At 59.1% G+C, this 27,070-nt stretch overlaps 1 protein-coding gene across 1 annotated transcript; it reads right to left on the bottom strand.

The window, feature by feature from the left end:
* Positions 1–1,142: 1,142 nt before the first annotated feature.
* LOC101942446 (latent-transforming growth factor beta-binding protein 4-like) lies at positions 1,143–27,070 on the bottom strand. The gene is made up of 12 exons (XM_065576472.1): positions 26,959–27,070; positions 25,392–25,448; positions 23,477–23,620; positions 22,612–22,767; positions 19,514–19,669; positions 17,005–17,139; positions 12,879–13,010; positions 9,491–9,625; positions 6,250–6,381; positions 3,633–3,752; positions 2,866–3,000; positions 1,143–1,276 (listed from the first exon to the last, which is right to left on the bottom strand). Exons 1-12 carry the CDS (start codon positions 26,987–26,989, stop codon positions 1,143–1,145), a joined length of 1,467 nt encoding a protein of 488 aa, XP_065432544.1. The 5' UTR covers positions 26,990–27,070.

Raw genomic sequence — 27,070 nt, 5'->3', positions numbered from 1 at the left:
AGCCCCAGCCGGAGTCGCCACCCAGCGGTTCACCAATCTGGCCCCAAACGGAGGGGACTTTACTGCCCTTGCTGCCTCCTGGGGCCTTTCACCGCTGTGGAGAGTCTGATCTGACAGACGGGCCCCGCCCTGCCCGGGCACAGAGAGCCCTGCCGCAATCTAGCCAAACAAACGCTGGAGGGCTGTGCAGGGCCAGTGAAAGGAAGTTTCGTGCCCTAGGCGAAATTTCCACTTTGCGCCCTCCCCCCAGCCCTGCGGCAGCTCCCCCCACCCGCCCTGAAGCGCCCCCCCACGGCAGCTGATTGGCGCTGCAAGTCTGGGAGGCGGGAGAAGTGGAGCGGCCCAGGAACGCTGTAAAAAATTGGGAGCACCGCTTTTTGGCGCCCCCAAATCTTGGCACCCTAGGCAACTGCCTAGTTTGCCTTAATGGGGCCTGGGGCCGTGCACCTGCCAGACTGCCAACGCGGGTAGCGCCAGCTGCCGGGCAAGGGGGGATACACGGGGGATGTCGGGGCTCCATGGTGCAGCAAGGTCACTCACCCCGTGCAGGGAGTGGGGTTTTCTACCTAGGGACCCGGCTTGTACGTGCAGAGACGCACTCATTCCAGCCAGCCCCTGAGGAGCCTGCAGTCCTGTCTGGGGCACTGAGAGCTGGAGAAGCAGAGCTGGGACGAAAACCCCTTGAAGTCAGTGGTGCTGCACCAATTTACGCCACTGGGGCTCTGGCCCCCGCTTTGTGACCATTTCACATACAGAAGCACTGAGTTGGTGGCGACGCATGGGGGACGGGCGCATTGTCAGTCATTCCTGCGGGTTGGGGAAGCGGTTCAGCCAGTGCAGAAATGGCCATGACCGATTCTCCCGGAAATCCCAGCCAGGAACGAGTGCTGAAATTAGACATTTGCCTGCTTATTAACCCAACATTTCAGCCGTCCAATCAGGAAGTAGAGAAAGTCCATGGGACTCAGGCAACCAATTGACAACATCAGTGACAAGTTTTTGGAGCAAACAGTTTGCCAATAAAATCACAGACATTTATCCACCGAAACAGCCGAAGGCTCGGCCGGTGAACGAGCAGGTTTGGATCAGCATGCAGAGCTGTTCTGCTACCTCCCCCCGGCGTTCAGATCAGCAGTGGCCTATCAGTCACCATCCCTGGGGACAGATGGGTGCCGATCTTTCTTGAGGACGTAGGGGCAGGGCCACAGAAGAAAGCTAAGCTCTCCCCGATATTTTTGCTTCTCACAGAAATCCTTGTGGCTAAAATCTCCTTCTTCTGGATGTCAGCAAACAAGTCAATCAGCGGGGAGAGTCAAGAGCACTCACGGGTCCTTCCTTTGGGCCGTGTTCCAGCAGCTCTGTCTCAGACTCCCCTTCTCTCTCTTTCCCATGACAGCGTTTTGCTATTTCCCGCTACACCCCTTCCCCTCGGTCGTTATTTGCATAAAGGCAGCACCCAGAGCGCTGCACACACACTGCCATAAAGAGCTTCTAGTCTAAATAAAGAAGAGGTGGGAGAGAAAACTGAGCAGGGAATTGCCCAAGGACTCTCAGCAGTAACAGAGCTGGGGCTAGAACACAAGTCTCCATCTCACACCCAACCTGCTAGTCCTGTCTCTTTCACCTTGTTTCCTTCATAAAAGGCCAAGAATGTGTCTCCACTGCCTCACCATGTAGATTTTACCCTCTGCTCCCCCTCAGTGAGAGGAGCTTTGTGTCTCCTGGCTCACGGCCGGGAGTGCATCAGGGCTGGAAAAAATCCATTGTTCTTTGGCAGGAAACTCAACTTTTGCTACATTGTTAAACCTCTTGGAAGGCAATGGGCCTACGCCAGGCCTCTGAGGGGCTTGTATGGGCCAGCCTCTAGCGAAGGCCACTGAGCCATGGAAGAAGGAGAGAGCAAGTTTGTCCTTCTCTAGTGGCTGGTTCCCATAAGTAGATAACAGCCTGCTACAATGACTTGTTACTGGAGTTACTCCGTTAGCTCCAGCAGCTGCGATGTGCGCTTTCAGCAGGTAGTTCCTGGGTTTGATTCCTGCTGATGACCCAAGCTGGCTCCTTTGTGATACCAGCTCCTTCCCCAGCATTAGCAGCTGTTTAGGTAAATGGGGTTCCAGAAACTACTGGGCTTTTTGAGTCCAAGCTCCAACACAGAGTCCTCGGCTCTGTCTCAGCCCAGTTTACTGCAAAGACCTGACCTGCCCCCACCTCAAAGCTCTGCTACGAAAGAGCATCTTGGGCTCTGATTGCAGCTGCAGGTTTGGGGGGATGTTGCAGCTTCTAATGACGTCCCCAGTGCCCTACGCTGGTGCCGTGGTGGATTTAAGCGGCATGGCAAGAGACATGGCGACGTTCAGTCCCCGGGCTCAGTTTCCAATGTGTAAGACAGGCTGGGAGTCAGAACAGACACTGCCCGGGTGTGGCGCAGAGAAAGAGCGAGAACTCAGGGCAATCTGGTTAGTTTCCCCATCCAGGCATGCGGGTTAGTGTCAGAGATCCTGGGTAAGATCAGTGGCCGTGTATTAACAGCATCGCCAACGCCAACCAATCAATAAAAGCCCCAAACCCTGAGCCAGGCTGAAAAAAAGTCACAAAATTGGTTTAAAAATCATGAGATTTTTAAAAAAAATCCATTTTGGGGTTCGTTTTGTTTGACTCTGGTTTGGGAGCTGTCAGTCACCCCACTGTAATGTTTGGCAGTTTTTCCTCTGCCATGTGGGCCAGGCCCTAATTTTGATTTTAGCCAAAAGCAGAATCACGGGACTCTGGGAGGTGGGGCTTTAAGGAAACGCCACGCGTTAGCAACACTGCAGAAAGCCAGAAACATCATGCCTTTGTCACGACTGTTTCCAGCTCCCGTTGTACCTGTGCACATCTTAGACGGATCCTTTAGACTCTTCCCAAATCCCCAACTGCATTTACACATGTAGCTCCCTGGCATGTTGATGCAGGTCCCGTGGGGCTCACAGATTGTGGTGTTTCGCCAGCACTCGTCAATGTCTGCAAGGAGAGAGAAAGCGCTAGGTCAGGCTGATCAAGGAGCTGTACCTTGGGCACTGGGGTGACGCTGCTGGGGGATAATCCAGGCGTCCGACATGCACCGTGCTCTGGGGAATGGGGCTGGTTAGAGCCAGGAGTTCAGTGACTGGGTCAGTGAACGGGAGCGAGTTGGCTATTGTCTGGAATGAGCCGCTCCAGCTGGAAAGGGAAAAGCAGCCCTGCCAGGACACGCGCACTGTGTTGAGCGCACTGTGCTGTATGTGGACTATCCATGAGCTTCCCAGGCTCAGGGGCACTAGCCTGGATTCTGTGTGCTGGGGACAGCGAGGGCCCCACCCGTCTCCCCGACGCCTCCCTGCAAACCCAGGGGATTATTCCCAATCCAAACACTGAGGCAGGGGAGATCCTGGCCCCACGCGCTGGGGCAGCAGTTGAGGGTCACGGCTGATCACAGCCCCGGTGAGTGGATCCGGTGCCTTTGCTGCAGCCGGCAGCAACCTCTGGCACAGCACCAGGCCTGGAATGAGCCCAGTGGTGTGAGTATGGGGGGCGGAGGGGACTGAGCAGGGTGAGGTGGGGGCCAGGGGAGAGCTCAGCGTGGCAGGTGTCCCCACTCGCGTGTGTGATGTTGCCTTTCCCAGAGCTGGGCTCGTAGCCGTCGATGCAGGTGCAGGAGTAATTCCCAGACGCATTGGTGCAGTTTGCGTGGGGTCCGCAGTCTGCCGGGCTCAGGCCCTGACACTCGTCAATATCTGCAGCACAAGAGGGGACGCTCTGTACAGTCCTGGCAGGGAGACGTTCCTGTATCACCCACCTGTACTGAGCTGGGTGATGGGACCCAGGCAACTGGGACCCTGGGAGCTTAACAATCACAGGCCTGATTCTCAGCTACACTAAGGCCACACTTGGCTGCTCTGGCAGCGGAACGGCCACTCGAGAATATGGTGTATTGAAAACTGTGTTAGCATCACAAGCTCTCACTTTACTTCTGCAAGGGGCTTTCCTGGACCTGCTTGCGGAGTAGGGGGCTCGGGTGAGAAGCATGTGATCTGGGGTTTTCAGCCGGGTGTCTGCTGAAGAGCCCAGCCTAGAGCCAAGTGGGGTTAGTTGTGCCCATCGGCCTTCAGGAGCAGCCTGCTTTGTCTCTCTCTGTTTGGGATCCTCGTGTGCTGGGGTTCCGGATTCTAAGAATAACCCTGTGTTGAGCTGCAGCCTGCAAGCGAGAGGATGTTTCTAACTGTGGGTGCGCTGTGAACATAACAGAAGGAAGGGGACCTTCCGACTCCAGAACAGCCACTGTGGCCTCTATTGGCCAAGCCCCTCTGGGGCCAAGATTTGGGGAGATTTAGGAGTCCATGTGTGAAGCTGAGTTGCCGAAGGGGTGGGAACACTGGGACTTGGCAGAAATCCCCCTCAGGTTCCAATCAGAGAGGAACACACAGGCATTGCCAGCCTGGGTCAGCCCACAGGTTCATCTACCCCGGTTTCCCGTCTGCAATGGGTGCTACAGTGGAAAGTGTAAGAGTCCCGCAGCAGCAGCCGGGGGATAATCTGCCCCCATGAAGGTCTCCTCCTGGTCTCTACTAGTCAGAGTTCGGCTAAAGCCCTGAAGTGGGAGCTTTTCCCTCCCTCCCAGAATTACTGCCCATTAACTAGCACAGCTCCAGGCATTGTCGTTCCCCATAGAAACAGCCAGTCCCTCTTTAAAACTCGACACATTCACAGCCTCCAGGCCGCGGTAGCAGTGAGTTCCAGAGGCTACTGCTGCCCCGGGTGGAGGAGTATTTCCTTGTATCTGCTTTGAATTTGCCCCTTTCCAATTCAATTCAATCCTCACACTGCCCCTTGCTCATTGGAATTTCTAAAGCTTGTGATTTTCTAAGCGAATCTGATTTTGTTTAGTGCCTGGGATTGTCGACACGAGCTCAGCCATGCACTTGAGACCCACTGGAGCCGAGTTAAGTGCGTAGCTGGGCAGGACTGGAGCTAAGCATGTGCTTTGCTGACTCGGGGGGTCAGGGAGCACAGACAGGGACCAGCACAAAGCGATTTAGCAGCTGGCAGCTTCCAGCGTCCCCCGGTGGAGACACCCGCATGTGGGTATCCCCTGCCAGGGGACTGGCACTGGTGCATGTGACAGCTTCAGCAGCGCAAAGGGGTCTCCAAATCCACTGGCCTGCGAGCCCAGAGAGACCTCTCGGTCTGTGCCCTGGGCAAACTCCCTGTTCTGGGGGAGCAACGCAGAGCTGGCCAGCCCATGTGTCCCCGTGCCATGCCGCTGGAAGCCAGGGTGCCTCAGGGAAGCCTGGGGCTGGGCTGGCAATGCCAATCACAGCACATGGCCCCTCACAGCGCTGCCCTCCGGGGAGCTTGGGGCAGTGGGAGGGTCCCTCGAACTAGCAGCTGCACCCCCTAGTGGCCAGATGAGAGCATGGCTGCCCGCCCCCAGTGGAAGCGGGGTCTGGCTGGGTAGGTGCATGCACCAGAGACAGGCACACAGAGCAGGACTCACTCCCCCCAGCAGGGGGCAGCAGGGACACACAGAACAGAACTCATTCCCTCCAGCAGGGGCCGGCAGCAGCCTCCCCTCACTCCCCCCAGCAGGGACACACCCAGCCCGTCAGTGATATGGGTGTAATAGATCCTCTCCCAGCAGGGGGAGCAGTGACCTCCCCAGCCCCACACATGTGCCCAGCCCCTTCTCCCCATCCTCTGCTCACAAGCTGGTCTCTGTGAAAGGATCCCTCCCCCCTCCCCGTCCTAGGGGACTGAGCCGCAGTGGGGTGGGGCGGGGGCTGTGGAATCATCCCAGTCGTATCTCCCCTCAACCCTCTCCCCCCAGCTGTGAGTGGTTCTGATGTGTTTGGGGTCCTGGCGGGGAGGAAGAATCCAGCAGGGAGCCCCGGGCTGGCCCCACAGTGGCCTCTAGGCACAGACTGCGCCCCCTGCTGCCATCTTCCCAGGGCAGAGAATCCAGCCGTGCAGCAGGAAAGCAGGCAGTGCTGGGGGAGAGGGAGAGACGCCCGGCCCCTGGCTGCCCTGCTCACCCCCCCCCCCCCCCGCGGGAGGTGAGGGCCTGGAGGCTGAGCTCCCCGAGCCAGGGCTGAGACCCAGAGGGACCCCGTCCATGGGGGGCAGGGGGGCTGGCGCATCATCCCAGACCAGTTCCCAGCTCTCTGCTCCCTTGTAACCCCAGGCCCTGCCCAGCCCCCCAGGTGCCTCCTCCATGCCCCCAGCAGCAGGACCCACCTTCGCACAGGGTCGTGTTTTTGTTGGAGGGGACGTAGCCGGCCCGGCACTCACACCAGTACCTTCCGTAGGTGTTGATACACGTGGCGTTGGGGCCGCAGATATCTGGGGTCTTGCGGCACTCGTCGATGTCTGAGAAGGGATAGTGGGGAGGGGGTCACACAGCAGAGCTGGGGGCACATTAGGGGGTGAATGACCATGGAGGCACCTCCCACCGATAGCAGGGGGCGTGGTCTGTCGGTCAGTCTGTCTGCTCCATCTAACCCCCCCCTTCAATTCTCCTTTCTTCCCTCATATTGGCAGGGCCCCAATCCCTGTGGCACAACCCCTCCCCCACCACCCAGATCAGGGGCCCAACCTTTTCCAGACCAGGACCCTGCGATCCCCTCCCTGCACCAGCCCTGACAGAGGAGGATTAAGGCGGGGGGCGATCAGCTAGTTAAGCTGCAAAGGGGAAGTGACTTAGGCTGCGTGCAGGGCGCTAGCTAGAAGGAAGCTTGCCTTGGAGGGGACAGGTGGGGCTTCTCTACAGCCCGAGGGCTGGGCCCAGTGGTGGGGGCCTGAGGCAAGGGGGGCTAGGAAGCCCCGAGGAGGGGCTAGGAGTCCTGGAGGAAGGGTTTCACTAACAGGCATAGGAAAGAGGGGTCTGACTTTGAAAGGCTCCCGCAGAATGGGGATCACAGCGTGACCTGGCCGGACAGCCGAGACCCGGGGCAGCCACGACTCCGGGAGCTACAATTATAGAATATCAGGGTTGGGAGGGACCTCAGGAGATCATCTAGTCCAACCACCTGCTCAAAGCAGGACCAATCCCCAACTAAATCATCCCAGCCAGGGCTTTGTCAAGCCTGACATTAAACACCTCTAAGGAAGGAGATTCCAGCACCTCCCTAGGTAACCCATTCCAATGCTTCACCACCCTCCTAGTGGAAGCATTTTTCCTAATATCCAACCTACACCTCCCCCACTACAACTTGAGGCCATTACTCCTTGCTCTGTCATCTGCTAACTGAGAACAGTCTAGATCCATCCTCTTTGGAATCCCCCTTGAGGTAGTTGAAAGCAGCTATCAAATCCCCCCTCATTCTTCTCTTCTGCAGACTAAACGATCCCAGTTCCCTCAGCCTCTCCTCATAAGTCATGTGCTCCAGCCCCCTAATCATTTTTGTTGCCCTCCGCCGGACTCTTTCCAATTTTTCCACATCCTTCTTGTAATGTGGGGCCCAAACCTGGACACAGTACTCCAGATGAGGTCTCACCAATGCCGAACAGAGGGGAATGATGATGTCCCTCAATCTGCTGGCAATGCTCCTATTTATACAGCCCCAAATGCCATTAGCCTTCTTGGCAACAAGAGCACACTGTCGACTCATATCCAGCTTCTCGTCCACTGTAACCCCTAGGTCCTTTTCTGCAGAGCTGCTGCCTAGCCATTCGGTCCCTAGTCTGTAGCAGTGCATGGGATTCTTCCGTCCTAAGTGCAGGACTCTGCACTTGTCCTTGTTGAACCTCATCAGATTTCTTTTGGCCCAATTCTGTAATTTGTCTAGGTCCCTCTGTATCCTATCCCTACCCTCCAGCATATCTACCATCCTCCCAGTTTAGTGTCATCTGCAAACTTGCAGTGTCATCATTAATGAATGGAAGAGAAGGGGGCACTGAACTGGAGCTAGTTGCCAGAAGGGGACACCACGCTCAGTGTTACAAACCCCAGCCATTCGGGATACACCCAGCACCGCCCCTCCCATGGAGCACTAGGAGAAGGGTGGGTGGGCTGCGCCCAGGGGAGTGCAGGGGAATTGGGTGGTGTTCCTTTAAACTAGTTTCTTTGCTCTCTGGTGGCTCACGGGGGTCTATGGCAGAAGCCTGCAGACCCCGACATGCGGCCAGGCCCCGCACGGCTGGTAAACGGGTTGTTTGAAGGCAGCTGGATCCAGGGGATCCCCCTATTCCTAACACTGTGCAGTGAGCAGCGGCCTGACAACGTCCATTCCCGGACTCTGCTGTGACCCCCAGGCCTGGGGGCTCATGGGGTGAATCCACTGAGCCATCAGAAGCTAGCCAAATGCGGGAGGGCCGTGAACTCACCAGGCTGCCAACGCAGATAGCGCCAGCTGCCGGGCAAAGGAGGATACACGGGGGATGTCGGGACTCCATGGCGCAGTGGGGTCACTCACCCCGTGCAGGGAGTGGGGTTTTCTACCTAGGGACCCGGCATGTACATGCAGAGACGCACTCATTCTGTCTGCTAAGCTCTCCCTGATATTAATTCATACCACTTTTGCTTCTCACAGAAATCCTTGTGGCTAAAATCCCCTTCGCCTGGACACCAGCAAACTAAGAGGAGCTTTGTGTCTCCTGGCTCACAGCCGGGAATGCATCAGGGCTGGAAAAAATCCCTTGTTTCTTTGGCAGGAAACACAACTTTGCTCCATTATTAAACCTTTTGGAAGGTAACAGGCCTACGCCAGGCCTGTGAGGGGCTCGTATGTGCCAGCTTCTAGCGAAGGCCGAGAGCCACGGAACAAGGAGAGAGCAAGTTTGTCCGGGACTAGGGGCTGGTTCCCATAGGTATAAAACAGCCTGCTACAATGACTAGCTAATAGAGTTACTCCCTTAGCTCCAGCAGCTGAGATGTGTTTGGGGGGATGCTGCAGCTTTTAACGACGTCCCCAATGCCCTACGCTCCTGCCTTGGTGGATTTAAGCAGCATGGCAAGAGAAATGGCGACGTTCAGTCCCCGGGCTCAGTTTCCAATGTGTAAGACAGGCTGGGAGTCAGAACAGACACTGCCCGGGTGTGGCGCAGAGAAAGAGCGAGACCTCAGGGCAACCTGGTTAGTTTCCCCATCCATGAATGCTGGTTAGTGTCAGAGATCCTGGGTAAGCTCAGTGGCCATGCATTAACAGCATCGCCAACGCCAACCAATCAATAAAAGCCACAAACCGTGAGCCAGTCTGCAAAAAAGTCATGAGGTTGGTTTAAAATTCACAAGATTTTTTTAAAAAAAAATCCATTTTGGCTTTGTTTTGTTTGACTCTGGTTTGGGAGCTGTCGGTCACCCCACCGTAATGTTTGGCAGTTTTTCCTCTGCCACGTGGGCCAGGCCCTAATTTTGATTTTAGCCAAAAGCGGAATCACGGGACTCTGGGGCTTTAAGGCAACGCCACGCGTTAGCAACACTGCAGACAAGCCAGAGACATCATGCCTTTGTCACGACTGTTTCCAGCTCCCCTTGTACCTTTGCACATCTTAGATGTATCCTTTTGACTCTTCTCAAATCCCCCACTGCATTTACACATGTAACTCCCTGGCATGTTGATGCAGTTCCCGTGGGGCTCACAGATTGTGGTGTTTCGCTGGCACTCGTCAATGTCTGCAAGGAGAGAGAAAGCGCTAGGTCAGGCTGATCGAGGAGCTGTACCATGGGCACTGGGGTGATGCTGCTGGGGGATAATCCAGGCGTCCGACATGCACCGTGCTCTGGGGAACGGGGCAGGTTAGAGCCAGGAGTTCAGTGACTGGGTCAGCGACCGGGAGCGAGTTGGCTATTGTCCGGAATGAGCCGCTCCAGCTGGGAAGGGAAAAGCAGCCCTGCCAGACACGCGCACTGTGCTGAGTGCACTGTGCTGTATTTGGACCATCCATGAGCTTCCCAGGCTCAGGGGCACTAGCAGGTTGGATTCTGTGTGCTGGGGACAATGAGGGCCTCACCCGTCTCCCCAGCGCCTCCCTGCAAACCTAGGGGATTATTCCCAATCCAAACACCGAGGCAGGGGAGATCCTGGCCCCACGCGCTGGGGCAGCAGTTCAGGGTCACAACTGATCACAGCCCTGGTGAGTGGATCAGGTGCCTTTGCTGCAGCCGGCAGCAACCTCAGGCACAGCGCCAGACCTGGAATGAGCCCAGCGGTGTGTGTATGCGGGACGGGGGGGACTGAGAAGGGTGTGGTGGGGCCAGGGGAGAGCTCAGCCTGGCAGGTGTTCTCATTCGCGTGTGTGAAGTTGGCTTTCCCAGAGCTGGGCTCGTAGCCATTGATGCAGGTGCAGGAGTAATTCCCAGGCACATTGGTGCAGTTTGCGTGGGGTCCACAGTCTGCCGGGCTCGGGCCCTGACACTCGTCAATATCTGCAGCACAAGAGGGGATGTTCTGTACAGTCCTGGCAGGGAGACGTTCCTGTATCACCCACCTGTGCTGAGCTGGGTGACGGGACCCAGGCAACTGGGACCCTGGGAGCTTAACAATCACAGGCCTGAGTCTCAGCTACACTCAGGCCACACTTGGCTGCTCCGGCAGCGGAACGGCCACTCAAGAATATGGTGTATTGAAAACTGTGTTAGCATCAGAAGCTCTCACTTTACTTCTGCAAGGGGCTTTCCTGGACCTGCTTGCGGAGTAGGGGGCTCGGGTGACAAGCATGTGATCTGGGGTTTTGAGCCGTGTGGCTGCCGAAGAGCCCAGCCTAGAGCAGAGTGGGGTTAGTTGTGCCCGTCTGCCTTCAGGAGCAGCCTGCTTTGTCTCTCTCTCTTTGGGATCCTTGTGTGCTGGGGTTCTGGATTCTAAGAAATAACCCTGTGTTGAGCTGCAGCCTGCCAGCAAGAGGATGTTTCTAACTGTGTGTGTGCTGTGAACATAACAGAGGGAAGGGGACCTTCCGACCCCAGAACAGCCTCTGTGGCCTCTATGGACCAAGCCCCAAGGGGGCCAAGATTTGGGGAGATGTAGGAGTCCATGTGTGAAGCTGAGTTGCCCAAGGGGCGGGAACACTGGGACTTGACAGAAATCCCCCTCAGGGTCCAATCACAGAGGAACACACAGGCATTGCCAGCCTGGGTCAGCCCCAAGGCCCATCTACCCTGGTATCCCGTCTGCGACGGGTGCTACAGAGGAAGGTGTAAGAGTCCCGCAGCAGCAGCTGGGGGATAATCTGCCCCCATGAAGGTCTCCTCCTGGTCTCTAATAGTCGGAGTTCGGCTAAAGCCCTGAAGTGGGAGCTTTTCCCTCCCTCCCAGAATTACTGCCCATTAACTAGCACAGCTCCAGGCATTGTCGTTCCCCATAGAAACAGCCAGTCCCTCTTTAAAACTCGACACGTTCACAGCCTCCAGGCCGCAGTAGCAGGGAGTTCAGAGGCTACTGCTGCCCAGGGTGGAGGAATATTTCCTTGTATTGAGTTTGAATTTGCCCCTTTTCAATTCAATTCACTCCACACTCTGCCCCTTGCTCATTGGAATTTCTAAAGCTCGTGATTTTCTAAGCGAATCTGATTTTTTTAGTGCCTGGGATTGTCGTCACGAGCTCAGCCATGCACTTGAGACCCACTGGAGCCGAGTTAAGTGCGTAGCTGGGCAGGGCTGGAGCCAAGCATGTGCTTTGCTGACTCGGGGGGCTCAGGGAGCACAGACAGGGACCAGCACAAAGCGATTTAGCAGCTGGCAGCTTCCAGCGTCCCCCGGTGGAGACACCAGCATGTGGGTATCCCCTGCCAGGGGACTGGCATTGGTACATGCGCCAGCTTCACCAGCCAAAGGGGTCTCCAAATCCACTGCACTGCGAGCCCAGAGAGACCTCTCGGCCTGTGCCCTGGACAAACTCCCTGCCCTGGGGAGCAACGCGGAGCTGGCCAGCCCGGGTGTCCCCCGCCATGCCGCTGGAACTCGGGGTGCCTCAGGGAAGCCTGGGGCTGGGCTGGCAATGCCAGTCCCAGCACATGGCCCTTCACAGCGCTGCCCTCTGGGGAGCTTGGGGCAGTGGGAGGGTCCCTCGAACTAGCAGCTGCACCCCCTAGTGGCCAGATGAGAGCATGGCTGCCCGCCCCCAGTGGAAGCGGGGTCTGGCTGGGTAGGTGCATGCACCAGAGACAGGCACACAGAGCAGGACTCACTCCCCCCAGCAGGGGGCAGCAGGGACACACAGAACAGAACTCATTCCCTCCAGCAGGGGGTAGCAGCAGCCTCCCCTCACTCCCCCCAGCAGGGACACACCCAGCCCCATGTCAGTGATATGGGTGTAATAGATCCTCTCCCAGCAGGGGGAGCAGTGACCTCCCCAGCCCCACACATGTGCCCAGCCCCTTCTCCCCATCCTCTGCTCACAAGCTGGTCTCTGTGAAAGTAACCGTTCCCCCCCCCATCCTAGGGGACTGAGCCGCAGTGGGGTGGGGCGGGGGCTGTGGAATCATCCCAGCCGTATCACACCTCAACCCTCTCCCCCATCTGTGCGTGGTTCTGGTGTGTTTGGGGGGCTGGGGGGGGGGGAGGAAATATCCAGCAGGGAGCCCCGGGCTGGCCCCACAGTGGCCTCTAGGCACAGACTGCACCCCCTGCTGCCATCTTCCCAGGGCAGAGAATCCAGCCGTGCAGCAGGAACGCAGGCACTGCTGGGGGAGGGGGAGAGACACCCGGCCCCTGGCAGCCCTGTACCCCCCCCCCCGCGGGAGGTGAGGGCCTGGAGGCTGAGCTCCCCGACCCAGAGGGATCCCGTCCATGGGGGGCAGGGGGGCTGGCGCACTGTCCCAGACCAGTCCCCAGCTCACTGCTCCCTCTAGCAAGACCTCTGCCTGTGTAACCTCAGGCCCTGCCCAGCCCCCCCAGATGTCCCCTCCATGCCCCCAGTGTCAGGACCCACCTTGGCACAGGGTTGTGTTCCGGTTGGAGGGGACGTATCCGGCCTGGCACTCACACCGGTAGCTCCCGTAGGTGTTGATACACGTGGCGTTGGGGCCGCAGATATCTGGGGTCTTCTTGCACTCGTCGATGTCTGAGAGGGGAAAGCGGAGGCAGGGGGTGTCACACTCAGCGCGGCTGGGGGCGCACGGGGGGCGAATGTACATGGAGGCACCTTCCACCAATAGCAGGGGGCGTGGTCTGTCGGTCCGTCTGTCTGCTCCATCTAACCCCCCTCCCCATTCTACTCTCCTTTCTTCGCTGCTATTGGCAGGGCCCCAATCCCTGTGGCACAACCCCTCCCAACCCCCAGATCGGGGGCCCAACCTTTCCCAGACCAGGACCCTGCGATCCCCTCCCTGCACCAGCCCTGACAGAGCGGGGTTAAGGGGGGGCCCGATCAGTCAGTTAAGCTGCAAAGGGGAAGTGACTTAGGCTGCGTGCAGGGCGCTAGCTAGAAGGAAGCTCCCCTGGGAGGGGACAGGTGGGGCTTCTATACAGCCCGAGGGCTGGACCCAGTGGTGGGGGCCTGAGGCGAGAGGGGCTAGGAAGCCCCGAGGGGGGTAGGAGCCCGGAGGAAGGGTTTCACTAGCAGGCATAGCAGAGAGGGGTCTGACTTTGAAAGGCTCCCCCAGAATGGGGATCACAGCGTGACCTGGCCGGACGGCCGAGACACGGGGGAGCTGCGACTCCGGGAGCTGCAATGGTGGAAGAGAAGAAAGGGGGCGCTGAATTGGAGCGAGTCACCAGAAGGGGGTGCCACATTCAGCGTTACAGACCCCAGCCTGATGGGTCCCCTCCCCGTTCGGGATACACCCAGCCCCACCCCTCTCATGGCGCACTAGGAGAAGGTGGGTGGGCTGTGCCCAGGGGAGTGCAGGGGACTTGGGTGATGTCCCTTTAATCTAGTTTCTTTGCTCTCTGGTTGCGCTCACGGGGGTTGATGGCAGAAGCCCCCAGACCCCCACATGCGGCCAGGCCCTGCACGGCTGGTAAACGGGTTGTTTGAAGCCAGCTGGATCCAGGGGATCCCCCTATTCCTAACACTGCGCAGTGAGCAGCGGCCCGACAACGTCCATTCCCGGACCCTGCTGTGACCGCCAGGCCCAGGGCCCCGTGGGGCGAATCCACCGAGCCCTCGGACGGATGACGCCAGCTCGACACTCACTGCCGATCCGGCCTGTGGAAGCCGAAGCTGGAAGAGACCCGCCCAGCCTGACCCCCAGCATAGCCCCAGCCGGAGTCGCCACCCAGCGGTTCACCAATCCGGCCCCAAACGGAGGGGACTTTACTGCCCTCGCTGCCTCCTGGGGCCTTTCACCGCTGTGGAGAGTCTGATCTGACAGACGGGGCCTGTCCTGCCCGGGCACAGAGAGCCCTGCCGTGATCTCGCCAAACAAACGCTGGAGGGCCGTGCAGGGCCAGTGAAAGGAAGTTTCGTACCCTAGGCGAAACTTCCACCTTGCGCCCTCCCCTCAGCCCTGCGGCAGCTCCCCCCCCCGCCACCCTGAGGCGCCCCCCCCACAGCAGCTGATTGGCGCTGCAAGTCTGGGAGGCGGGAGAAGTGGAGCGGCCCAGGAACACTGTAAAAAATTGGGGGCACTGCTTTTTGGCGCCCCCAAATCTTGGTGCCCTAGGCAACTGCCTAGTTTGCCTTAATGGGGCCTGGGGCCGTGCACCTGCCAGGCTGCCAACGCGGGTAGTGCCAGCTGCCGGCAAAGGGGGGTACACGGGGGATGTCGGGGCTCCATGGTGCAGGGGGGTCACTCCCCCCGTGCAGGGAGTGGGGTTTTCTACCTAGGGACCCGGCTTGTACGTGCAGAGACGCACTCGTTCCGGCCAGCCCCTGAGGAGCCTGCAGTCCTGTCTGGGGCAATGAGAGCTGGAGAAGCAGAGCTGGGACGAAAACCCCTTGAAGTCAGTGGTGCTGCACCAATTGACACCACTGGGGCTCTGGCCCCCGCTTTGTGACCATTTCACATACGGCAGCACTGAGTTGGTGGCGACGCATGGGGGACGGGCGCATCGTCTGTCATTCCCGCGGGTTGGGGGAAGTGGTTGAGCCGCTGCGGAAATGGCCATGACTGATTCTCCCAGAAATCCCAGCCAGGAACGAGTGCTGGAATTCAACATTCGCCTGCTTATTAACCCAACATTTCAGCCGTCCAATCAGGAAGCAGAGAAAGTCCATGGGACTCAGGCAACCAATTGACAACATCAGTGACAAGTTTTTGGAGCAAACAGTTTGCCAATAAAATCACACACATTTATCCACCCAAACAGTCGAAGGGTCGGCCGGTGAACGAGCAGGTTTGGATCAGCATGCAGAGCTGTTCTGCTGCCTCCCCCTGGCGTTCAGATCAGCAGTGGCCTATCAGTCACCATCCCTGGGGACAGATGGGTGCCGATCTTTCTTGAGGACGTAGGGGCAGGGCCACAGAAGAAAGCTAAGCTCTCCCCGATATTTTTGCTTCTCACAGAAATCCTTGTGGCTAAAATCCCCTTCTCCTGGACGTCAGCAAACAAGTCAATCAGCGGGGAGAGTCAAAAGCACTCACGGATCCTTCCCTTGGGCCGTGTTCCAGCATGTCTGTCTCAGACTCCCCTTCTCTCTCTTTCCCGTGACAGCGTTTTGCTATTTCCCGCTACGCCCCTTCCCCTCGGTCGTTATTTGCATAAAGGCAGCACCCAGCGCGCTGCACACACACTGCCATAAAGAGCTTCTAGTCTAAATAAAGAAGAGGTGGGAGAGAAAACTGAGGCAGGGAATTGCCTGAGGGCCACCAGCAGTAACAGAACTGGGACTAGAACCCAAGTCTCCGTCTCACACCCAACCTGCTAGACCTGTCTCTTTCACCTTGTTTCCTTCATAAAAGGCCAAGAATGTGTCTCCCCTGCCTCACCATGTAGATTTTACCCTCTGCTCCCCCTCAGTGAGAGGAGCTTTGTGTCTCCTGGCTCACTGCCGGGAGTGCATCAGGGCTGGAAAAAATCCATTGTTCTTTGGCAGGAAACTCAACTTTTGCTACATTGTTAAACCTCTTGGAAGGCAATGGGCCTACGCCATGCCTCTGAGGGGCTTGTATGGGCCAGCCTCTAGCGAAGGGCACTGAGCCGTGGAAGAAGGAGAGAGCAAGTTTGTCCTGCTCTAGTGGCTGGTTCCCATAAGTAGATAACAGCCTACTACAATGACTTGTTACTGGAGTTACTCCCTTAGCTCCAGCAGCTGCGATGTGCGCTTTCAACAGGTAGCTCCTGGGTTTGATTCCTGCTGATGACCCAAGCTGGCTCCTTTGTGATACCAGCTCCTTCCCCAGCATTAGCAGCTGTTTAGGTAAATGGGGTTCCAGAAACTACTGGGCTTTTTGAGTCCAAGCTCCAACACAGAGTCCTTGGCTCTGTCTCAGCCCAGTTTGCTTTGCAAAGACCTGACCTGCCCCCACCTCAAAGCTCTGCTACGAAAGAGCATCTTGGGCTCTGATTGCAGCTGCAGGTTTGGGGGGATGTTGCAGCTTCTAATGACGTCCCCAATGCCCTACGCTGGTGCCGCGGTGGAATTAAGCAGCATGGCAAGAGAAATGGCGACGTTCAGTCCCCGGGCTCAGTATCCAATGTGTAAGTCAGAACAGACACTGCCCGGGTGTGGTGCAGAGAAAGAGCGAGAACTCAGGGCAACCTGGTTAGTTTCACTCTCCAGGCATGCGGGTTAGTGTCAGAGATCCTGGGTAAGCTCAGTGGCCGTGTATTAACAGCATCGCCAACGCCAACCAATCAATAAAAGCCCCAAACCGTGAGCCAGGCTGCAAAAAAGTCACAAAATTGGTTTAAAAATCATGAGATTTTTTTAAAAAATCCATTTTGGGGTTCGTTTTGTTTGACTCTGGTTTGGGAGCTGTGGGTCACCCCACTTTAATGTTTGGCAGTTTTTCCTCTGCCATGTGGGCCAGGCCCTAATTTTGATTTTAGCCAAAAGCAGAATCACGTGACTCTGGGAGGTGGGGCTAAAGGAAATGCCACGCGTTAGCAACACTGCAGAAAAGCCAGAAACATCATGCCTTTGCCACGACAGTTTCCAGCTCCCATTGTACCTGTGCAGATCTTAGACGGATCCTTTTGACTCTTCCCAAATCCCCAACTGCATTTACACATGTAACTCCCTGGCATGTTGAAGCAGTTCCCGTGGGGCTCACAGATTGTGGTGTTTCGCTGGCACTCGTCAATGTCTGCAAGGAGAGAGAAAGCGCTAGGTCAGGCTGATCTAGGAGCTGTACCTTGGGCACTGGGGTGACGCTGCTGGGGGATAATCCAGGCGTCCGACATGCACCGTGCTCTGGGGAACGGGGCTGGTTAGAGCCAGGAGTTCAGTTACTGGGTCAGCGACCGGGAGCGAGTTGGCTATTGTCCGGAATGAGCCGCTCCAGCTGGGAAGGGAAAAGCAGCCCTGCCAGGACACGCGCCGGCTGCTTGCTAAAGCTATCAAGTGGATCTGGCAATGCCCAGTGCCGCAATACCAGTGCAGACGGCAATGCCTGAATGAGCCATAAATGCAGAGCTGCTTTGAAGGAAGGGGATAGAGAATAACATGTGGGCTAGTCTAATGCCTGGAGATCAGTCAATGGGGTGACCTCCTCTGCATCCCACGAGCTGCTCTGGGCCCCCCCTTGCACATAGGACAGTGCAGAACCAGAGGGGGGTCAGAGACAGGCAATGAGAATGATCAGGGGCCTGGAAAAACCCTCTACGGAGAGAGACTGATGAAAAGACTGGGACTGTCACCTTAGAATGAACGTAAGAGTTAAGAGTCTATAAATGACTGACGGGGATAGAGAAGGGAGATGGGGAGCTTCTGTTCTCCCAACCTCATAACACGAGAGCAAGGGCCAGTCAGGGAAGTGAGAAGAGGGAAATTCAAAACTGAGCCAAGGAAAGGCTGTTTCACGCAATGTGCGATTAGCCTGTGGAACTCCCCACCACAGGAGTCACTGAGGCCAAGAATTTAGCAAGATTCCAGGAGCGACTGGACATTCCTACGGATGATGAGAACAGCCAGAGTGATCATAGTTAAAGGGCACAAACGTTTGGGAAGAGAGAGAAAACCTCCTGCTGTGGGGGTTCAGCCCAGCTGAATATTAGAGACCAGGAAGTGAGGGCAGATGATCCCCCAGCTGCCACTGCAGGGCTCTTCCACCGTCCTCTGCAGCATCTGGCTCTGGCCCGTTGGAGCCGGGATACCAGGCTAGATGGGCCCCAGCTCTGATCCCGTCTGTGCTGTGCAAGTGCCAGCGTTACTTGTGTCTCAGCCTGGCCGGGGCCACGGTTTTGCCTCTTCAGAGGCTGAGCTGCTCCCGGTGCAGACTGAGCCCTGTAAGAACCGACCGGCTGCATCCTGCCAAGTGCTGCCTCCTCCGCCCCTCGACCCTGCGACACTCGCGGGTTCTCCTGACAGCACCAAGGCGGCTCCGCGTTTCCAGAACCTGCTTTATTCCAGAAACGGCTGGCTAGGACTTCATACAAGCTCTAACTACCGGCTGAACGTCGCAAACAAGGGCCTGGAACGCCCTGGCCCCTTCTCCGGTCAGACCACCCTGGCTGCTTAAGGGGACATACTGGCCCTCCTAGGAAACACCCTCCCATCCAGGGGGCTCCCTGTCAGTGTGGGGCTGGAAAAGGCTCTGCTCCCAGCCCTGAGGGAGGGGCCAGATTGGGGGTGTGACGGAGCAGGGAGCGGAGCAGGGAGCGGGGCAGATTTGACCTGGGAATGTTGCAGGGGGGTTGCATTGGGGATGGGGGACTTCCCTTGAAGGAAGCTCCCTGAGCTGTAACTTGAGCGAGGAGGGGGGTTGGGAGAAATAACACCTTCTGCCCCGAGACTGAACAAAGGAGAGGAGGAGCAGAGGGGAGGGGGGAGAAAGCTGCTGGAGGAGTTTTGGTTTAGTTTCAGGTTGGGCTGGGTGGTGCAACGCAGGGAACCCCAAGCTGGGGTCTAAGTTCCCTGAACCCCCCAGAAGGACTTGATTGAGGGGTCCTGGTTATACCTACACGCTCTGCTTGGGACTGTGTTCCTGTCACCTAATAAACCTTCTGTTTTACTGGCTGGCTGAGAGTCACGGTGAATCTCAGGAAGAGGGGTGCAGGGCCCTAACTCCCCCACACTCCGTGACAGGGTGTGTGCCCGGGATGCCCTGCGCTGGGGCTATTCCCTGCTCCCCAGGGCCATAGGGGGCAGAGCGCACTGTGCTGTATGTGGACCATCCACGAGGCCCCTTCCCAGGCTCGGGGCACTAGCAGCCTGGATTCTGTGTGCTGGGGACAGCGAGGGCCCCACCCGTCTCCCCGGCGCCTCCCTGCAAACCTAGGGGATTATTCCCAATCCAATCACCGAGGCAGGGGAGATCCTGGCCCCACGCGCTGGGGCAGCAGTCGAGGGTCACAGCGCATCACAGCCCGGTGAGTGGATCCGGTGCCTTTGCTGCAGCTGGTAGCAGCCTCTGGCACAGCACCAGGCCTGGAATGAGCCCAGGGGCATGTGTATGCGGTGCCGGGGCGGGGGGGGGGGGTTAACTGAGCAAGGTGTGGGGGGGCCAGGGGAGAGCTCACCCTGGCAGGTGTTCTCACTCGCGTGCGTGAAGTTGGCTTTCCCAGAGCTGGGCTCGTAGCCATCGCTGCAGCTGCAGTAGTAACTCCCAGCCACGTTGGCGCAGTTTGCGTGGGGTCCGCAGTCTGGCGGGCTCGGCCCCAGACACTCGTTAATATCTGTAATGCGAGAGGGGACGCTCTGTACAGTCCTGGCACTGAGACTTTCCCCGTATCACCCCTGCCCCCATCCCCCCGCACTTAGGGGGACCAGATGACAGAAGTGAAATATCGGGACGCGGGGGGGGGGGGGGGGGGGCGCAGCAAAAAAAAAAACCCACCGCCGGAGCACAGGAGGAAAAATTGGCGAGGGCGGGGGCGGGCCGGGGAGGCGCAGCAGCCAGCAACAACAAACCCCCAATTCTCTTTGTATAGTGGGACTCGGGAGGGACTTTTCAACCTAACATATACCCCAACCCACCTATGGCTGAGACTTTGCTCCCCTCAGACTGGTCCTCCTCTCCTCTGGTCCTCCTCTGCACATTTCTAAGCCTTTGTTGTTTAGCAGAGAGCAGAAACCAAAGCCCCCCCCGCACTCCGTTCAAGAGAGCACACAACAGTACTTGTGTATGTCAACAAGAGCCACTCAATCTATGGTGCATTTACAAACGCCTCCTTCCACCCAGATCCCCTCCCTTCCAGGGGAAGAGACTTCGGCCCTGGAAACAGCGATGGCTGGGTCTGCAAGACTGCCCTAACTCCAGAGAGCTCCTCCGCCCCCAGAGGAGGGCAGGGCGGGCAGCATGGCTAAGGGGCTGCTCCTCTAAACCCAGTCCCGGACTGGCGGCTTTTGGAACCGGGGAGCCAGAGGAAAGGGGGCCGAGCAGGTGAGCAGTTACCTAGAGCGAGTGGCCGGTGGCTCAGGGGCAACGTGAGCTGAGCCGGGCTACCATCCCTGCCCCCCACCCAGCAACCAGAGCCGCCCCCCAAAGAGCTCCCTGCACTGGGTGGGGGCAGGGGCAGGGGCTCTCTCTGCCCGCTGCCGGCTGCCGGCGCCTACAAGCCCCGCCCCTGCCTCTGTGCGTGCCTGGGGGAGTGGGGCTGCAGCGCTCTGCAGGTTCCTGCCGGCCGGGGGCCGGCGCCGGGAGCTCAGCTGCGCTGCCCCAGGGCCCAGAAGAAGCGGGGAGCGGCGCCAGCTTGCCGCGGTCCCCCAATATCGGGACATAAAGTGCGTAGGGTTACCATACGTCCGGATTTTCCCGGACATGTCCGGCTTTTTGGACTCCAAATCCCCGTCCGGGGGGAAATCCCAAAAAGCCGGACATGTCCGGGAAAATCGGACATGCGGTCGGTGGCTCGGGTGCCTGGCCGGGGGCTCGGGGGGCCTGGCCGGCGGTGCCGGGCCGGGCCGGGGGCTCGGGGGGGCCCGGGGCCGGGCGGCTCGGCCGGCGGCTCGGGTGCCGGGCTGGGGGCTCGGCCGGCGGTGCTCGGGGGGGGCCCGGGGCCGGGCGGCTCGGCCGGCGGTGCTCGGGGGGGCCCGGGGCCGGGCGGCTCGGGTGCCGGGTGCCGGGCCGGGGGCTCGGCCGGCGGTGCTCGGTGGGGGGGCCCGGGGCCGGGCGGCTCGGCCGGCGGCTCGGCCGGCGGTGCTCGGGGGGGCCCGGGGCCGGGCGGCTCGGCCGGCGGCTCAGGTGCCGGGTGCCGGGCCGGGGGCTCGGCCGGCAGTGCTCGGGGGGGGGGGGGGGCCGGGGCTGGGCGGCTCGGCCGGCGGCTCGGCCGGCGGTGCTCGGGGGGGCCCGGGGCCGGGCGCCGGGTGCCGGGCCGGGGGCTCGCCCGGCGGTGCTCGGGGGGGCCGGCTGCCGGGCCGGGGGCTCGGCCGGCGGTGCTCGGGGGGGCCCGGGGCCGGGCGGCTCGGCCGGCGGCTCGGGTGCCGGGTCGGGTGCTGCGCCGGGGGCTCGGCCGGTGGTGCTCGGGGGGGCCCGGTGCCGGACCGGGCCGGGGGGCTCGGCCGGCGGCTCGGGTGCCGGGCCGGGTGCCGGCGGTGCTCGGGGGGGCCCGGTGCCGGGCCGGGCCGGGGACTCGGGGGGCCCGGCCGGGGACTCGGGTGCCGGGTCGGGAGCTCGGCCGGCGGTGCCGGGCTGGGCCGGGGGCTCGGGGGACGGGCTGGGGACCTGCGGTGCCGGGGGTGGGCCGCGCCTCCTCCCCCCCCACACACCCCCCCCCTTACCTGCTTCAGGCTTCCCGCGACTCAAATGTTCGCGGGAAGCAGGGGAGGGGGCGGAGACTTTGGGGAGGGGGCGGGGTTGGGGCGGGAGCGGGGGCGGGGCTGGGGCCCCTTTAAAGTGTCCTCCTTTTGGAGGCACTAAATATGGTAACCCTAAAAGTGCGTCCCGACCAATGTAAGGTCGGGACACGGGACAAGGCCCCTAAAATCGGGACTGTCCCGATAATATCGGGACGTCTGGTCACCCTACCCGCACCGAGCTGGGTGACGGGACCCAGGTGACCGGGCCCTGGCAGCTTAACAATCACAGGCCTGATTCCCAGCTACGCTCAGGCGGCACTAGGCTGCTCTGGCAGCGGAACGGCCACTCGAGAATCCCCCACCCGGCAAAAGGGGCCACCCCAGCTGGTGTGGAGCTGTAGGGGTCCTGCCCCCACCCTGCTCCTGGCCCTTGATGTAGGGGCTGAGGCCGGGTTGCCCAGCACTGCAGCTATTCCCTGACCCCCAGGGACCATGGGGGAGGATCGGGGTGTGGCTGGGACACACTGTGCTGTGGCTATTCTCTCCTCAGCAAGGCCCATAGGGGGCAGAGCGCACTGTGCTATTTCCATGGCCCAGACATGAGGCCCCTTCCCAGCTCAGGGGGACACTAGCAGCCCAGATGCTGCGTGTGGGGCCAGCGACTGTCCCCTCCCCTCTCCCCAGCACATCTCTGCAGCACAAGGAATTTGCTCCGTGGGTCTGTTTATTCCCCATCCAAGCGCCAGGCACAGGGGTGAGCCGGGCCCCATGCTCTGCTGGAGCAGGCGAGGGTCATGTCTCATCACAACCTCGCGGACGGCCCCGGTGTGGCCCCTTGCTGGGAGTGGGCACATAGGGTGGGGGCCAGAGGAGAGCTCACCCTGGCAGGTGTTCTCACTTGCGTTCATGAACTTGGCTTTCCCAGAGCTGGACTCGTAGCCATCGCTGCAGGTGCAGGAGTAACTCCCAGCCAGGTTGGCGCAGTTTGCGTAGCGTCCGCAGTCTGGCGGACTCGGCCCCAGACACTCGTTAATATCTGTAATGCAAGAGGGGACGCTCTGTACAGTCCTGGCAGGGAGACATTCCCCCTATCACCTCCCGCCCCCCGGCCTCCCGCACTGAGCTGGGTGATGGGACCCAGGCGACCGGGGCCCTTAGCGGTTAGTGATTAAGGGCCTGATTCTCAGTTACCCATTTCTGCTGCTGAATGTCGGAAACAGCCCCCCCGAGCCTCCTGTCCCAGGTATGGGGGGGTTTGGCCCCACAAACACCAGATCCCTCATGTGAGGGGAGGGTGGGGAGACGTCCCCCTGGGGCTACAGGCTCCCTGTGTGTTGGGCGGGTGACAAGGTGCCTCTCCTCTGCCCCCTCCTTCCTTGGATCCCTACCGGCTTGTGGTGGTGAGTACAGCCAGGGCTGCCCCATTCTGCTCCCGTGGACACCCAGCGGCTGACTAGGGCCCAGGCTGGGATTCAGATGGGTCAGTGTGATGGGCCCCCCCACCCTGTGCCCAATCCACAGAGCCCAACGCTCCTGGCTCCTGCTGCAGCCGCTCCTGCTGCTCACTCTGGAGGCCCCGGTTCGATCCCCAGGAGGGCGGCGCTCACCCGTGCTGCTGCCCCCCCTCATTTCCCAGCCGGGCTGAGCCCCCCCAACACGCCGTGCAGTCAGTGGAGTTGGCTGCTCCGGCACTTAATGCCCTTCTCTGTCCCAGCCCCCCCAGGACAGCGTGGGAGCCCCATTACCGTCACAGGGCTCCGTTGGGTCGGTGAAGAAGACGGGGTGATTCCCACTTGTCTGGTATCCATCCAGGCAGGTGCAGTGGGTGTTGTTCACACACATGGCATTTGCTGGGCATAGCACATGGCTGTTGCAGTCCTCAGTGGTACCTGCAGGGGCGGGAACAGCTGGGCAGGGTCAGCCAGTGCAAAGTGGCTCCCCCCCACGCCGCCGACACACAGTGCGATCGACTCCTTTCACATGCCCCATTCACTGATTTTAGTCCCTGGGCGCCTGGCAAACAGCTCTGACGCCATCCACCACCTGGCAACAAGCTGCCCTCGGTTGCACTGGAGGCCTTGGCTCCTCGGGGTGCCCCTGGCACAGACAGGCAGAGCAATTGGTTCAAGTGAAATTTTTTTTTTTTTTTTTAAATAGAGATATCCCATCTCCTAGAACTGGAAGGGACCTTGAGAGGTCATCAAGTCCAGCCCCCTATCTTCACTAGCAGGACCAAGTACTGATTTTGCCCCAGATCCCTAAGTGGCCCCCTCAAGGATTGAACTCACAACCCTGGATTTAGCAGGCCAATACTCAAACCACTGAGCTATCCCACCCCCCCGATCTCACCCAATTTTTCTCCTTTTTGTTGCTGTCGTCGTCACTCTCGTTAGCGTCAATTTCAAATTGAAACCTCACTTCGAACCAGAAATCGGGAATTGTTCGTTTTGAACATTATTTCACCTTCCCTCCACCCCCCTGGGCAATTTTTCCCCGAGTAAACCCAAACATTCCTCTGAACCGAATCGGCATTTTCTGGCAAAAAAATGGTTCCTTGGGAAGTTCCTGCCCAGCTCTGCTCTGGATTGACTGAGAGCGGAGTCGGGCGCGAGGCTAGTTTGGATCCTGAGCTGCCTCCCATGACCCAGATTGTGACCTGCCTACGGGGGCTCCTGGATCCTTTAGCTGCCCGGTGTCTGCGGCTCTGCTGGGACCCGTCCCTCTGGCCAGCGTGAGGGGAAGGATCCCAGCGCAGCTTAGCCGGCTGCAAGGCTTGGGATGGGAGCAGACGAAGCAGGGTGGGAGCAGCACTGGGGGACCCCAGTGGGTCAATGGGAATTTGCCCCATCTTGGGATTCGCAGCAGAGCTGGGCTCGGGGTGCAGAGTCCGGATCCCAAACACCCCCCCACCCCCAGCTGGGCATGTGGGTCCCAGGTTTCAGGTCAGTCCGATTTTAGAGGGGCGGAGGCACCTACAAATGCCACTTCTAATGTCTGAGCCATCAGGGGCTTTGATTTGGGCTGGTCAATAACACGGCCCTTAGCTACAAAGGGGATCTGCCCCTCACTCCAGCCCCCAGAGTAGAGCCCTGGGCCCCAGTGTCTATTCCAGGGGTAGGCAACCTATGGCAAGCGTGCCGAAGGCGGCACACGAACTGATTTTCAATGGCACTGACACTGGCCAGGTCCTGGCCACCGGGCTGGGGGGCTCTGCATTTTAGTTTAATTTTAAATGAAACTTCTTAAACATTTTAAAAACCTCATTTACTTTACATACAACAATAGTTTAGTTCTATATTATAGACATAGAAAGAGACCTTCTAAAAATGTTACAATGTATTACTGGCACACGGAACCTTACATGAGAGTGAATAAATGAAGACTTCTGAATGGTTGCCAACCCCACTCTATTCTCTGCTGGCCACGGGGCTGGGAAGGGAAGGGGAGGGCTACACAGGGGCCTTCTCCTCTCCCCTGCACGCACCCACCGTGCTCTATAAACCCACCCCAAGACGCCCACGCCAAGGGGCTGCTCCCGGCTCGCCAGTCCCCAGACTCTGCTCTCCTCCCACAAGGGAAAGGGACCGGAGGGGGCGGAGGCCAGAGACCCCGGGCAGCCGGGAGCGCTGGGGAAGGTTAGCCAGGGGGAGTCAGCCTTACCTTGTGTGCCGTTATTCTGGGCCATGGTGCCCCCCAGGCACAGGGCGATGCAGAGCCCTGGAAGGCAGAGACAGGGTAAGGCACCATGGGCAGATGATAACCGCCACTCAGCTGCACACACCCCCAGCCGCCCCCGTCCTGCCAATCCTGGGCCAATGGCCAGCCAGTGCCCTGCCGATGGTGGAATTAAAAATGCAGACACCTGGTGCTCTGGGAAATCAGCCCCAGCTGGGATCCCTGGTAATAGTTTTAACTAATTCAAGTAAGCAACTGGACTTTTGGCCAGGGCAACTGGGTCTTTTATTGTGTGTATTAGCAACAAAGACCAGGAGCCCCCATTGTCAGGGCCAGATTTACACTTTGGGCACCCCTTGGCACAGGTGCTCGGCGGTCGTTCCTCCCCCCCCCCCGCGGCTTGGAGCTCCAGGGTCCCTGCTGCCTGGAGGTAGCTGGGAACTGCAGGGTACCCCTGCTTCCCGGAAGCTCTTAACTGCCACGGGCGGCGGGGGATCCCCACCACTTTTAACTTTTAGGTGCCCTGCCACCCAACGACCCTCCGCCCAGTGGCCCCCACCCCCTCTGCCCAGAGCTGCCCCATGAACTCCCACAGAGACCCACTCTCCCAAGCCCTGCCCCCCATCCCACACTCACTGTGACCCTGTCTGCTGGGCGGAGGGAGGAGCTCTCCAGCAGCAGGGCTGTCTGGGGCTGTCTCTCCTTCAGCCGGCCCCGCCCCCTGCTGGGACCTGAGCGGCAAATTTTGAATTTTTAGGTCCCCATAGAATGCCGGCACCCCTAGGCACGTGCCTCCTGTGCCTAATCGGAAATCCGGCCCTGCCCATTCTGCCGGGAGGCGCCCAGAGCCCACCAGCTCTTCCCCAGAGAGGGGTGAAAGGGCTTGAGGGCACCCCACAGGGAGAAATTCCCAAGTGCTCCTTCCTGGGTTCAAAGGGTTTCTTTTGCATTTGGCAAGTATTAATTTTTAAAATCCTTGTGGGCCCCACTTCCTGCACTCGAGGTGCCAGAGTGGGGATTCAGCCCTGACACCATCTTTGATCACTCCACGCTCTGGTCTCATAGTGACCCTATCTCAGATGAGCCCATCTCAGCCAGCCCCAGGAATCTGGCCCAGTAAATCTAAGGGTGTTTCAGTGAGTCTGGATGGAGTCTCAGGTGGTGCAACGTGAGCACTGGAGGGAGCAGAGGAAATTGCACGTTACACCAATGTAGCGTATGCCTAGGTGTAAATTCTAGCTCAAGGAGACATACCCGGGCTTGCTCTGACTCAGCTGGCAAAAATTGATGTGTGGCTGCCCTTGGGAAAGTAACGAGTGAGGCTTCCTGCCCCGAGTACGATCCCGTCGAAGACCACAGGTACACACTCAGGGAGGCCAGCCCCTCCTGCCCTCATGGCGACACTTCTGTTTCTAGCTAGATGAGAGCTAGCGTGACTATGTCTTCTCGAGCTGGAACATTCACCTTCCAGCCCCAGTGCAGACAGACCCGTGGGCCCCCTGGACTCTCCTAGACCCATCCGTGTTCAGCCCATGGATTTTGTTCCACTCACCCAATGGATACATGTCACCTCGGGTTCCCATGGTGGCTCAGACGCTATCAGGGCAGGTCGAGTTCTGAGGATTCTGAGCTTTGCAGCCTCCTTATCTCAGAGAAATTAGACA

The sequence above is a fragment of the Chrysemys picta genome, chromosome 22, assembly GCF_011386835.1.
Source record: "Chrysemys picta bellii isolate R12L10 chromosome 22, ASM1138683v2, whole genome shotgun sequence".
Taxonomy (NCBI): Eukaryota; Metazoa; Chordata; order Testudines; family Emydidae; genus Chrysemys; species Chrysemys picta.
Note: the sequence above shows the minus strand (reverse complement) of the source record. Positions and strands in the feature narration are given on the sequence as shown.

Coding starts and splice junctions, on each gene's coding strand:
- LOC101942446 (XM_065576472.1), bottom strand. CDS start 26,989: ATGGGAACCCGAGGTGACATGTATCCATTGG. Junction 9,626..12,878: donor GAACACAACCCTGTGCCAAG/GTGGGTCCTGAC, acceptor CTCTCCTTGCAG/ACATTGACGAGTGCCAGCGA. Junction 3,753..6,249: donor AAACACGACCCTGTGCGAAG/GTGGGTCCTGCT, acceptor CTTGTGCTGCAG/ATATTGACGAGTGTCAGGGC.